General features: G+C 37.7%; 1 protein-coding gene across 4 annotated transcripts in view; it reads right to left on the reverse strand.

Annotated features, from left to right (window-relative positions):
* BANP (BTG3 associated nuclear protein) overlaps positions 1–15,119 on the reverse strand; it is a 156,771-nt gene that overhangs the window by 3,898 nt on the left and 137,754 nt on the right. For all 4 annotated transcript variants that reach the window (XM_010579600.1, XM_010579598.1, XM_010579597.1 and 1 more), the window contains one exon: positions 4,004–4,147. In XM_010579600.1, coding sequence (XP_010577902.1) covers positions 4,004–4,147 — 144 coding nt within the window. The remainder of the gene's footprint in view (positions 1–4,003; positions 4,148–15,119) is intronic.

A 15,119-nucleotide genomic window follows, 5' to 3' on the forward strand; every position in this document is an offset into this window, starting at 1 on the left:
CAGCTCGGGGGTACAAGGCAGGGCTAAACAGTGCTATAGAAGGAAAGTCCACCAAGGGTGATCATAGAAAAGACAGTACAAAGTCTGGGAGTGACAGAACTATTGTAGATTAAGGAGAACAAAATAACCGGTTTGCCCTGTGCTTGGAATTTCCCCGGCTGGTGCAGGATACAGTCTAAAACTGCTGACTTCACCCACTGCAGTCTTTTTCTATTTTGTGTAAAATAAGACTAGTGCTACTATAGTGAATTTTTTTCTCAAATAAAATTCTTCCTACAGGCCTGATTCTACTCGCTTTCCAAGCAAAAACAGTCCTCTGTGAAAGAATTTAAAGTAAACACAATTGACTTAAGCTTTCAAAGGAAGTCTCCTTAAAAATTAAATTACTGCCTACCAGTAGTCTGACAATGCTGTGAAAGGATGATCCTGTAGCAAACTGTCCTTTTAGGCAAGTTTGTTGGAGTAAGGAGAACTAGATTATGAAACAAGCTCCATCTTTAGAGCTGTAAGATGAATAGCATTTAAGAACAGCTGTATTGACTTGGATAAAGTCCATCACACCCAATAAGCCTTCCCCTGACAGCAGCCAGTATCACAAGCATAGATAAACTACAAGAAAAGGGCAAGCATTTAATGATATTTTCCTGTACACTCCCACAGATCCCAGAAATCTGCCCTTGACGGATTTTCCCTCCATAAATGCATCTAATAGACACTTTATGTAACACCCTGGATATAGAATTATTTCTGTGACAGTACTTCTGTTATGAAAAAGTCGTACTTGAAGCCCTGCTTTACATTCTCAGCCTAATATCTGCAATATGATCCACAAAGACACAAGGGTGGAAACTCAAGTAGATTTCCCATCCTTTAGGTCTTACTACACAGTTGCAACTTATTTATTCAAATGAAAATACTGGAGGTTCAAAATTATAAAACATTCCTCCTAAATTAAGGTTTTGTTGTCAAATTGTTTCTCTTCATCTCTCTGCCTTGTTGTCAGTAACTGCACACAGCTACAAGATTTTTTCCTGTTCAACTTCATAGGTAATTTGGTGTTTACTTAATTGTTCAATAAATTAGTGCCAACGTGGTGAATAATCCCATCAGATTGCTAAATTCGATAGAAAGTTTCCAAATGATCATCAAAGTTTTCTTTCCCATTAGAGGAACACTGTATTGAAGTAATATAATTATCAAATAATAGTGACAACAGCAACACTGAATATTTATCCAACATTCAGACCAGAAGACGACGACTGCCCAAAGGGATTAGAAGCACCCTTTAGATTTGGAATCATGGTTTTTTCCAGATCTAACAAAATTTACCACCAGCATATGAATTTGAGCATAGAATTAGTCCAAATATTCATCATCATCACAGTCTATTGCTAAATTTTGCAAGCTGCTGTAAGAAAGAATGCTACCGAGACACAAAAACAAGCCAACTAAACCTAAATCCCCAAAATGCATCTGATTTCAAACCATGCCTCCCTCTGTACATGCATTTGCAATTTTATACCAGCAAAACACTGTTCATATATTAATAGTTTGTGTTTACATATGTGGTTTAGGGTCACTACACAACTGTCAGAATCCTAGCTATTAACACTTCTGCCTACAGCTAATTTGCAAATAGAAGATCGTGCATGAATACATTGAAAATACTAAGTTGAAGTGCATATTGCTGTCTGCTTCAGCTGAAGCCAGAGAATGGGTTCATTTCACATAGCCTCACTCCTACCTTCAGCTTTGCATGTGTGATTGCTCCCAAAGGCACGGCTTTCAAGAAAAAAGGTCAGAAAACCGGTATCTTGTTTTCAGACATTAAAGAAATTCACACTTGTGGTGTTTCAACCACAGAATTTGTGTAGGGCATAGCATCCAAGCCAGGTCAATAATAAACTCCACTTTTATAAGCTTTGATTGATAAATAGACACAAAATTGTTGAGAACATCTCAGGACCTTGACAAAGAACTATAGGAAAACAGATGAAAGTGTCACTACAGCCTCACTGAGACGGTTTTCCCTTCTGATAAGACTTTTCCCTTCAGAAAAGAGATCCTTCTAAGATGATGGAGGACTATTCCATAATTTTAGCCAAAAAAAGCTCCTGAACTATCCATATAACTCAGAGAAATGCAAATACCAAGCTGGTTTCTCCAATTCATTAACAGATCCTTAGTTTTTAGTTTGTGTAAACTGAGGAAATATTTATGGCAAACTTATTTTTAGTCTTGTCTGTTTTTCCTTTCATACTCTTCTTATTTCGCATTCCTTTTCTGCTTCTCTTCAGCTTTGTATAAATCTCTGTGGTTAACCACAATACTAAAACCTAACACGGTGCAAAGTGTCCCTGAAGAGAAAAGCAACTCCTCTGGTGGCTGCCAGTCGTGTGGGAGATGGATGCTGATGTTTATAGCTGAACTGCAGAACCTCCTGCCCATCAGTGCTAGCTGAGAAGGGAGGACAGACCTAAGAGGAAGCCTGGGGGAGGTAAATTCGAGAATTTCCCAGGCTCAGAGCGAGGACAGCAGCCTGAGAAACACCTCTCACTACCTGATGCCTATATGCTTTATTAATTGCATGGGACCAGCAGTACTTGAGGATTTATAAGAAATAAGGCACGATACCTGTAGCAACACTCTTATTGTCCAGTGTACTATTACAAGTGACTATGAATAAAATACTGAGAAGGTTAGTGCAGAGATAAATCTAGCAAAGAGGGAAAAACAACTATTAAGGGCTCATCTACACAGGAAGATCAGTGTACAGAAAAGCAGAATGTAATCTTAGAGCACAGCACACTCGCACGCCAGGCAGTCTGACCTTTTCTGGCAGGGAACGTAATTTTTCTGAAAAGCGCTTTGTAGCATCCAGGTGGGGAGCCAGCATGGTCTGGGGCAACTAAGAGTTTAGAGCTCTGGTCTCCCTACCAGCACCAGCCAGCGCAGATCGTGCTTTGGTGGTATGCGATGCAGCTCCATCTTTTGCCTGAGGCCCTCTTTGCCACTGGGATAACTAATGTGCTCTAACTTCATATATCAAACTGATCTGCAAATTGCCTTGCCCACGGAAGAAGCACTAAGCACTTGAGTTTTACGCATGCCAAGTTTGGACAAGATTATTCCCTTGATTTCTTATGCAATATTTTTTTTGTCTCAAGAGACTCAATATCCAAATGTTTGTAACCAGACCAGAATTCTCTACAAAACTGGGTATGTATCAGACAAAACTCCGCTCTAATATTGGCTGCTAAGGACACCATTCTATTTTGGCTAGCAAGCAACAGCTTATTTTTCACAACCACTTGGCATTCTCTAGAAAAGCAGCCCACTACAGTGGGGTTCATGGAAAAATATGTAACCATCTTCAGAAAAACTTCTGACAAACGTTTTAAGTCAACGTTCTTGTGTTGTCACCAGTCACAGCTTCAAGCTCATGAGAAACCTTTCCTAGACCCAGGTACATGACTGTTCAAACTGATTTAAAAAGGAAAAAAAAAAACCACCAAAAAGATAACGCCTCCATTGTAACTGACAGGATCAAGTGTTTATTTAAAATTGCTAACATCGCGACTCCTGTGGGAAATCCAGGCTGTTGATGAAAATAACTGGAAAACTGCTGTCAGAAAGGCACTAACATTTTTAAGAGAAACCTCAGTCTGAAAAATACTTTTTGGATAGATTCCAAGCAAGTTTTTTGCCCTGTCCTTTAACATGGCTCTCAGCCTTCAAGGATGCAGAAGAACAATGATGACCAAAATAACTATTCTCTAGAGACACTGAGCAAGAACATAGAAGCAGGAATAGTCAGAGACCATTTATACCTTTAACAAAATTATGTTTCTTATTATAGCTGATTTTTTTTTTTTTTTTACAGTTTGGAAACAGGATCATAAACTCATTGGGACTGCAGTATTTGTGGACAGATACACAGTTCATCTGACATGTTTCAATCAAGTTAAGTACATTCAAATGGCAAAAAGATATATATACATACTTGATTAGTCGCAGAGTGGTCTGTCACTGGTGTCAGCTGCACATATTGGACTTGGATATCACTCCCTTGGAGCGGGGATCCATCAACACCCCCTGACGCAGGCTCAGCAGAAGCAACAGCTATCAGCTGAGCACCCTGCAACACCTGCAGGGAAAGCAACGGAGAAAGCAGCTTGTAAACAACCACAATCAGAAATGCATTATGAACCACCTAACTTAAAACAGATGCAAAACCGAAGGCCATTAAAAAGAAACACAAGAACACTTGTCTATCAGTAACAGTTGCGTTTCCGAGAAGGCATGGTATGCACATGGAAAGATTCCCATACTAGATGCTCACCGCATTTTGCCTTATGAGATTCATAATTCTGTTAATGATTATTGCAAAGACTAAGTGGGATAGACTGCGCAGGTTACACTAAGAGTGTGATAACATCAATAGCACACAACAGTATCACCGAGTAATGCTTTCACTGTTATATAAACAGACACAGATCCAAGATACTCTCTCTCTCAGCCAAAGGCATTCAACTTTTGACAATTTATTACAGTAATGTTTATATTCCTATCGCATATGAAGGTGTAGATTTAAGAATCACTCCTAATCAATGCTTACTCTAAACACATCTGCATTTGACTGGGGAAGACTGTAAGGCCCCTATAGGCTTCAAAAACCAAAGAACAGTCGATCCATCTAAAAGTGCTGGCATAAAAATGTTCCTGTGATTAGTCTAATTTTAATTTACTTCTTGAAACACAAATCAGAATAAAATACATGTATGTAAACAATGACAAGTCCCCAATCTCATTTTTTAAATTCAGGTAAAATACACATATTCAGTTTTAATTTCTATATCCTGCAAATGATGTATGTTTAAACTATGGTATTTGAACCGCAGCGAACAAAAGACATCTTTCAAACGAAGGAAAGAGAACAAAGAACAAAAATAACATTCTCAACAAAGGTTTTTCTTAACAAAGTATGATTTCTCAGCTGATCTGCGGGTGGGTGGCCATGAAGGAGTGGGTAGACCAGAATTTCTCTAGGGAGTGTGGGAGGTAAAAAGAGGTGACCTCCATAAATGACCTTCAGGGGTGTTGTCAGGATTTTATAGGGATCTTGGGTGTTCTGAGATACAGTCAGCATCAAACTGCAGAAGGATGCTACATTTTGTTTTTACAGGAGTAAGCAAAATTCTCTTGTCCTACGGTATTTGTTTTGGAACTATACGATACATACTGTCAGAACCACATCACAGCCTGTCCTATTGATTACCTGCAGGTCTTAGATGTATTTTTTCTCATTTATTTCAGAACTACAAACTTCAGAACAACCGCGAGCAACTGAACAAGCCCATCATTCTCACATACAAGCTGTTTTACAACAAAGCCTAAAACTTAGAACAGTACCGGCTTCCCTGTTTCATTGTATGTTGTCAACTGCACACCTTCCAGTGCACTTCAAAAGAACTCCCTTTTATAGTAGACACTCTGGAGAAGACCAAATAACTCTGGTATATGTTATCTTATACCAAACCTTTAGATTCCTAGTGATAATCTGCCTTTACTATACTGCCTACCAAAAAAAAAAAAAAAAAGCAATACTTGCATAAAATACTTTTTGCTTTTTACACTTCCCTATTGGTTTCATGCGAATGGTTATGTACTTTTCCTATTGTCTCTTCCTGCTTGATAAACTATTTATAATTAAGCTTTCATTCACAAAGAAGTGGGAAGCATTTTTATAGGATGTAATGAAGAAGCTGAGCTGGTTTTCACAGAGGTAAAACGGACAACATGCCAACATCAGCAGGGGCTGACAAACCCAGGTATTTATGAATTTCCATTGACAAGGTCACAGATTGACTGCTGCTGCTCCATTCCCTGCAACTAGCCAGATTAAAACCAACTCAGTTAAGCTTAAAAATACTCCAATCCCAATTCACGACTATAGCAGCGACAGCTACATACACTGCGCTTGGTTTCCAGTTGCATAGTTTGAAAAACATCAGATCGATAAATTGGAGAGATAAGACATCAAACATTATAAAAATCGCAGTTAGTATAGGTTTTCCTCTTTGTCACGTCCTGTTTGTGCAGATCCCAAGGACTCCAGGCTTCAGTATTCAATAATGGAAGATTATTAAAGGCAGATTCATTTCCACTAGCATTATGCCAAACTATTTGGGTTTTGCAAACCAGGTGATTGGCTCTAAACTGAATGTCACACTGGTATGTTTACTTGCTACCAATTACTGCCTTCATATTTCTCCCTATAGCTAGAAAACATGTTAGGATACTTGGAAGCCAGGAAAAGGCCATTTTTCAAAACTAAGAACCATTTTGCTTCTTTAGGCTTCTCTTTATCCATTCGTCCCTCATGCACAGTCTACTTAATACGTGTTTAAAATCACTTTAAAAAAAAAAAAATCTGTCTGGACTTTGAAAACTAAAAGAACAATCTAATGCTAAAAAAGATTTTTTCATGTTTTCCACTTAATACATGCTAACATTAATAACCATCTTAGATTTCATTAAATATTGCCTAGCTTGTTATTGTGGCACAACTAGCTATATAATCAGTCACTGAAGAAATGAGAATAAAAGCAAGAACAGGGAAAAGATCCCAGTCTTAAATTAAACCATCTGACTGAACTTTAAATGAAGGAATGAGCAACAAGCTCTTCTTAATATCTGCAGGGTTTACCCTGAACAAAATTATTATTTTGCAGTTTCTATTTGAATTACTGGACAGCTTCTGAAATTAAGATACAAATGGATGAGAGTAGAAGGGGAGAATTGCCATCTTTATCTTTACCACCCACCCACCCTTTTTTTTTTTTAATTAAGGGATTTGGAAGTAAAGCTGTTTCTGTAGACTCAATGGCATAGTACCTTGTGTTTAATCTGCTGAGCCAAAGACAGCTGCTTACTTACTGCAGCTTACTAAAGATATCACTTAACTAATCACATGTTATTCATAAGATAACACAATTTATCATGAATCTCAGGTGTATCCAGATAGGAAAATCCAACTGAACTGACATTAAAAAACAGTAATAAATTACATTTCCTCAGGCATTACTGAAGACTGATAAATTTATTATATTTCTGTCTTAGCTTAAAAATGTGCTAACTGAAGAACTATGACTGATGTCACCCTTTCTACTTCTGACAAACAGCATTACTGATAAATATTTTGTTCCGTAAGAGCCCAACTCGGGCAAATAGAGTGGCAAGTTTGATTATGGTCCTTGGCTTTTGCTTGCATTTGCAAAATCTTTTTCTTCCACAGTATTCACAGTCTCTTATAAAAACAGATATCCCCATTTCCTTTAACATAGGGGAGAAAGGTCGCAGGGGAAGAAATTTTCTCAAAATACATGTTGATAGAAAGACAGATACAAACAAACATAATAAAGGATAGAGTCCATAGAGTGGATTCAAGTGGCTTAAACAGACTTTCTAATCAGTATGACCATGCTTCCCCAGATAAAACCAGGATTTAACTTCAGCCCTATAATTTCAATCAGCCTCACCTAATAGTTCTGTTCTGTTTGTTAAGTGTCACAAGTTTTATATGAAACTATAGCGAGGCTGCAAAAATTAAAGACACGAAAGGATCAGCAGCTTTACGTAACATGGGATTTACGGAAGAGCTGGGTAGCAGAGCCTTTCGCAAATGGGGCAGGTGCAAATATATGGCTTTTCTTTGGCTGCTCACTCGACTTCCAAACCAACACTTTAACTTTGTAATTCTTACCTGCCCTTGACCTTAAAGTAGAGGAATTGTACCAAAAAAATAAACAATCCACCCTGAAAATGAACTTCTCTTCCCAATTCCACTGGGCTTCTCTAACATCCTGCTTTACTGGTCCAAAACAGGTAACAGAATATGGTTAAACTGAAAAATAATAAACTTCACTCTAACTAAAGGGATTAATTCATGCTCTTACACACACAGAACAAGACGCTCAAAGTCACCTTTCACTTAGGCACAAAAGCACAGAAGTATCTAACATGGAACGTCGCTCAAGCTAACGCAGGCTAGTGAGAGTTCAAGTCAAGGCTGAAAACAATCCCAAAAAAAGAGTGCCTTTAAAATTAACAAGCAGACCAAAAAATGTTGTGTTTTTTTTTTTTTAAATAATTCAGTGGAGTATTTAGGAAAAGTACATTTGGTCATCTATTATTGCTTGCTGTCAGCAGTAAAAAGTTGTCTTGACAGTGACAGGACCTTTAGCTCTCGCAGAGCCAGAGCCCACTCTTTACATTGCACAATTATTTCCACTGCAAGCATAAGCAATTGCACAGCTGGAACAGAGCAGCTCGCTAAATTCTTCTGTTCTTTCAGCTTGCAGTTACAACCACAAATACATGCTTTCCCCAAATAGAAAACCTAGTGAAAAATGTGTATCAAGAAAAAAATCAGAATACTTTAGGAAATGTCTGTAAGATATTTGAGAATATCTTTGAGATGTATGTCTTTGAGAATGCTTTGAAGCTACCAATGCTCTCAAGCACATTTTGTGATCTGGCCCGATCTTTGCAAGCCTCCACATCCCAAACCTTGCTGCCTCCAAGATTACCACATTGCATGGTGACCCTGGTGAAGACAACTTGCCTAAATTAAAAAGCAAGCATGAAAGAGCCCCTTCTCTCACTATTCCCGTCACGTTTCAGAATAAGAAAATGTTCCCTAACACTTTCAGACAGATATATAAATGCATTTCTATTAGTTTTGATTTTAAATGGTCCTAGAAATACCAGAAGGAAAAGTATTTTGTTCGGATTTTTAAAATGAAGTGTGAACTCTTGGCATTGTTCATGAATACAGAACCACAGACTCGTTGACCAAACATTTACTTTCCTTAAAGCTCTATAAGCTTTCAATGAGAGATACAAGAGCTGACGGATTTGATAAAATGAGCGAAGGGACAGACAGCTCCCTCCTACCCACTCAAAGCATATTATGCCCGTCTGTACATTCTCTGTCCCTCCTTATAGCAATATTAACACAAACCCAGGCTTTCTGATCAGAATTGTAGCAGAAGCACAGACCCTTGCAGTGCTATCCCACTGACCTGAATCCTTCCCTTTCTCTTTGGGTTTTTTCCCTCCCATCTCCACTTTTTTTCCTCTTATCGTTCTCTCTTCAAAATCTTGATGATTTGGGATGTGCAAGCTATTAAGCCTGAAGGTCATGGATTTCTATTTTTCATCCCTTCTTCAGTGAGATGCTTACCATAGAAAACGTAATAATAAAATTAGAATTAATAATGAAAACCAGCTACTTTCTCTGCTCCCTTCCTTTCCATTTAAAGACCATTTTAGCCCATAACTAATAGTTCCCATTTAACATTCAACTGCCAGGGCAGGAAATAAAATAAAGTAAAATAAAATAAAAAAAAATTAAAATGTAATAGGTTTTCCTTCAGTTTCTTCCAAAATTATTCAAGCATAGTTTCCAACCATGGTTCAATTCATATCACATCATCTGCTGATTTCACTTATCACAGAGAATTATTCTTCTAGAAGCCCGTAACTTAAAACTTTTCTCTAGACCCCAACCTTCAAAAATAGGTAACTGTTTTGGGACAGCTGAAGTTTGTTTACCAAAAAAGCCAATTCCTCAGTCTGGTCCTTGCCAGATTGAGCCTTCTAAAACACATTCTTGCTACTGTTGTTGTGAGCTTTTTTATTAATCTAGGCAAGCACATATGTTTGCCTACCTATAAAAAGCTCAAAACCAAGACACATTGGGATTTTGGTGTCTTTTTTCCATCATTTCTTCCCATTTCTACTGCAGGAATGCAATAAAAGATGACGTTTCTTTAAAAAAATGAGGTTTTGAATCACTGAAAGAGTGGTTGTTTATAGAAGGTTCACATCTGAAAATCCTGTAACACTTATAGCCAGCAAGTAACCATTTCAGCAAATGTTGCACAGAAGAAATGAGTTGTGCACAGGAAAAAGGAAAAAATTTCAGTGACACGCTCTAGCTAAAACATTGACAAAAAGGACAGTTTGGGCCCAAAAGTGGAAGGATGGTCATGAGTTTAGATGATTCCTACAATCCAAAAATTAAGAAAATACCTGCCTATCACCTACCTACACTGTCATTCATCATTGATGGCAAAATTGCATGAATACATTCAAACAGCAAACACGGCTCCTTCAAATGGTAAGAAGCTCTGCTGACAAACATGTTCACTTAAAAAAGATAACTCCCTCTAGCTGATTCCCTTCAGTCTTTACGTTTTCTTCATGGAGTCTTAAGACTAAAAACATCCACTATGTTTCATGCCAACAAAAAATTTATTTAGTGGATTTACAGGCTTACAGATCAGTTTACCTGGGGCAACTAAACTATATATGTAGGTGCAGAACTCAAAACTTCTTAGTATCAGAAATTAATGAGTTCCTTGAAAACATCAGAGGCTTAGACTAATCGAGGTCTCCATCACCTTGGCATTTACTACGGAATCTGGAACAGGCAATGCAGAATGCCAAAAGAATGGAGCTGTAGGAAAAAAAAAAACCAACCATGATCATCTTCCATAAGATTGTCTTTTGTAGTTCTTAATTTCACTTGATGAAGCAGAGCAAGACCCAACACTAGGAAACAAGTCCAGTATGGAGGATACTAAAGTATAAAGGAAAATCGGTAACATGATCTACTTTACACTCCTTCCTCTTTAAGCCATGGGTTCAATCTAACCAAGGTCAAGTGTAGTGAAAAGCTCGTATCTGATGGTGGCTGATATCAAGTTATTCTGGTGATTTTACAATCCAGTTCCAATAAAACTGAAGTATTAACGTGACGAAAAGGAGTGGCAGCGAAGGACAGACTGACCTAACTGTTCTCAAAGCAGCAGTCCTCTTCATGCTAAGATTAAGCAGTACTCATTGAAAACCACTGTAATCCTTGCGCTGTACTTATCTATCCCATATGTATATAAAGCAAGAATGCATATAGCCTGATAATGTGTTATCTTTCTGGAGAAATAAATTCACATTCAATTTGTAATTCTCCAGAACAAATACACAGCTGACAATATGGACCGAGGATCACTACATACTGCTGCATACTTTCTACGCTGTATTTAAAATTAAGCAGTAAGTATTTTGATAGAATTACAAGACAGTTTTAAGAACTAAGTTTTATCTTCCAAACTTTTCAAAATATTAACAGCAATAAAAGACTGGAAGTTCCTCCTCCAAAAAGATAAGGAAGACAGATGGCTCACAGTGTTCCAGAGAATATCTGCAGCTTTTCTCTCTCAGTAACTAGTGATGAGAAGCATATAGAGGTGCGAGTAAACACATGGAAGATGTAACCCGCCCTTTAGATCATTTATTGGCAATGCTTTTTTAAGCAGAAGCCTCCAAAATATGAGGCCACTCTTCTTTTTAAGGTGCATTTTTATGGCTGCTCTATGTCTGACTTCAAACTACTAAGATCACACTAAAGTAAAGGAAAAAGCCAAAATACATACCACTCACATTTTTTCCAAAATAATTACATATATTAATTTCTTATTTTTCAAGCTGAACTTGTTCTGATTATCATTTCATTATTACCAGCATCACCACAAGAGAAAAAAAAGCCTCTAGGCCATAACAAATACTCCAATAACATGTTTCATATCCAGCCACCATAGAGTTTCCAGAAATTCACAGGTTTTTCTCTTTTACTGTTACGAAGGGCTGATCATTGTCTAGTTTGTCTTACATGACATAAATTAAAGACCCTTACACAAAGCAATCTCCACGAAAACCATAGCTGCTTTTTGAAATACAACATCTTTTAGAGGCCATCCCATCTTTATTTTAAATATTTCAATTGACAGAATAGCATGGACCATCTAACATACCGTACCATCTTCTGTGTCTTCTCATTAGTCCCTGCAGGAAAAGGTTTGGGAGGTGAAAGACAATATTTTATCCTATCAGGCAGGCCACCAAATGGTCACCAGTATAAAAAAATAATTCTGGAATATTTGTTCTTAGAAAAATACATTATTCTGCATCTAGCTTTATTAAAAGGCAGGTTGAGTCAATCATATCTAGTAATCTAGGTCAGAGTGTAAAAATGACTTGTTACTTTCATTACACTGCCATTTACATATCACTAATTATTCATTTTCTTTCATATCTCTGATTAAAATACTGAATAGCATTAGTCAAATATATTTGTGGGAAAACACCAGAAAATACAAATTGGAAGGCTTAAAATTACTTTTAGCAATATATCAACTAAATTCTTCCGAATAAATTTAATACTGGCTTCAATCATTTGCTAGAGGGCTACATTTTTAAATGATCAGAACAGCATGTTGGAAATATAAAGCAAATAAGTATACTGTCAATCAAGCTGACAAAAACAAGCCCATTTTTAATAAAATAATGCTGAGTCACATTAAGTACGCTAACGTGTTAATTCTTTACTAATTACCTTCTAAACACTTCCTCTAAACTGGGCATATTTATTGAATTAAAAACACACTCCTCATAATGTCTGTGCCTAGACAACTGATGCCAAAGAAAAGACTCGGCTAGGATGTCTCCTTTCCACTTGAGCAAGATGCCAGGTATGGACTGGGCTATGCAGAGAAGAAAAGAGAGGCGGGGGGGCAATCTGAGAGACCCAGCGGTAACGAAGCAACTACCAAAGTCAGAGTCCTCAAATCATGTATCCTGTTGGCAGTTTGCATCACCCCAAATCAAATTGCTCCACTCACCTGCCCTCAAATATAGCACTGTTGTATGACGAGGGTTTTGGAGAAAATTACGCTGCAAGAGCTATGGTAATGTTAAGGTAATATATTCCCATTAATGTCCCAATATGTTTCTTTTAAAATAAAAGTATGTTTGATCTAAGGTAACTGGAAACAATATAAAAAGGATCCACTGCTCTTAAAGATTAGGTTATCGTTCTGAAGTTAATGATCTAGTTCATAAAGCTTTACTTAGAGTCATTCCTTACTCCAACAACAACCTGTACCTAAATTTGCTATTTATTTCCTACATAAAATGTGCCAATACAAAAATAAATTCAGCATATATAAAAGTCTAACATATAGCAGTTCACAGAGAGAGGAACTCTCCCTGCTGTGTATTTCTAAGTGTGCTGAATTGAACCATGCAAAATGTGACCTTAAATCTGTCAAAACTTCATTAACTAACACCCCTACAGAGTCATATAACTGAGAGCACCTCCTTTAAATTCCCCAAACTAAAAGGCATGAAAAGTGAAACTGATTTCAGCTCTAGCGAGTGTGGAAAAATGAAAAGAATAATTCCAGAGTACGTTTTTATCAGCGGTATTATTTCCTTGCATAACAAATAATAAACCATCTCATCTGCTTTTACTTTTAGTATATACCACAGCACAGATCTACTCAGTAATGTCTACTCTGAGATTCCCCTAGCGCGCCCGTACAAAACCTGGAGAAATGCATGAACACAAACTGCAGTTATTGTGGTTACTTAAACAAACTTCACAAAAATGTCCGTCTTTCTGGCTACTGCGGTTGGATTGAGCTAGATAAGTGACGGCAAATCGTGGCTCAGCGTATTTAAACCATCTGCATCTTCAAAAGCCCTCTCACAACACACCACCTCGCTTCCTAAGATCTCCATTTCAGCGATCCCCAAGGAGAGCAAGGCTCAGCGAGCCCCAGGAGCAAGCCTCTGCCTCTGAAGACTAACTCTATTCAGTAAAGCCACCAAGACTTTCCAGCACTATGGGTTTATGGAGAGCAGCAGCCACCGGTGGAATGCTGTTATAGGCCCTGAGCAAAGAAAAATGAGATGCACAGAACTGCATGAAGTTTTGAAGGGGAAAGCGTGGCGGAGGTCCATGATTTTTATTAACATTCCCTGTACAAGCTTTTTTTTTGTTTGTTTGGGATTTGGGGGTATTAATAATAAATCAATAAATAAATTTACAAAAAAATATTCTGGCATCTTTGAAAAGTGTTCCCATCTAATTTGGTAAATAGATGGGGGAAATATAAGGCACGGAAAATTAATACAGTTCACGTTGTCTTTTTTTTAAAAAAAGCACCTGCTCTCACCACCACTGTCTCTCTGACCCTTTCCTAAACACAGTCCAACTAAAATAAGCAATCTGACCCATTTTTTTTCTGCATACAGTATTTAAAAACACATAATGTACGAAAAACCCATGAGGCTCACAATCTCCCTCCAGGTTAAATGCATCCTGCCTAAATTGAAGTGAACACCTAAAGACAAAGGTGCAGCTGTTAAAAGTATCTCACACTTTCACTGCGTCAACACACATACTCTTACATGGCAAGCTGGGGGTCCCTTTCAGGAGTGGTTGGTATTGAGCACAAAAGGGTAATCAGTGTAATTAGAACTATTACGCTGGCTGAAAGGGATGCAAAGTTAATTACTAATGAGATTATATAAAATCCTATATGTAAGTAGTCCACATTTACATCAGCAGTATTTTATTTTAACTCAGTATCGCAAGCAGATGGACAGTAATGTATCTACCAGCAAAGCCACGAAAGAGGTATTGTCTCAAGATGCTTTGGGGTCACATCCCATGGAAGCCAAGTGGGGTCCTTCCTTTGACTTCAAGTAGAGATGGGCTCAGGCCCTATAAAATGATGTAAAATCCACCAAAACAAAACACAGACTTCCACTGAAAATACAGTTTAAACTAGCACATATGCAAAACTTAATTATAATTTATTGGCAGTTCAACTGCAGATGTAATTTCAGTAAAAATTACTTGGTCATGGAAAGAAGAGTTACTTCATCTAAATTCACTGTATCAAATTAAAGAGGCTATTTGGAAGTATGCGGCTTGTAAGGAAATCTCTATCGTACATCTGACTCATCTTTTGTACGAAGATACTCTCAGTACATCGCCCACCAAGGGAAACTTCTCAAAACAACTTTGTGGTTAACTGACAGCTCTTTTCAGATGTGGCACTTCCCAAACAGCAACCTACAATTTAATTTCAGTTGTTACACAAAAGGTAGTTTGATGTACCTGCACCTGCCAGAGTTCCCTAAATTAGGTAGTTTCAGTATTTCATGCCCACCTTCTCTGAAGGGAAGGCTCTGGTTGATCACTC

The sequence above is a fragment of the Haliaeetus leucocephalus genome, unplaced genomic scaffold (assembly GCF_000737465.1).
Source record: "Haliaeetus leucocephalus isolate CR32 unplaced genomic scaffold, Haliaeetus_leucocephalus-4.0 Scaffold668, whole genome shotgun sequence".
Classification (NCBI taxonomy): domain Eukaryota; kingdom Metazoa; phylum Chordata; class Aves; order Accipitriformes; family Accipitridae; genus Haliaeetus; species Haliaeetus leucocephalus.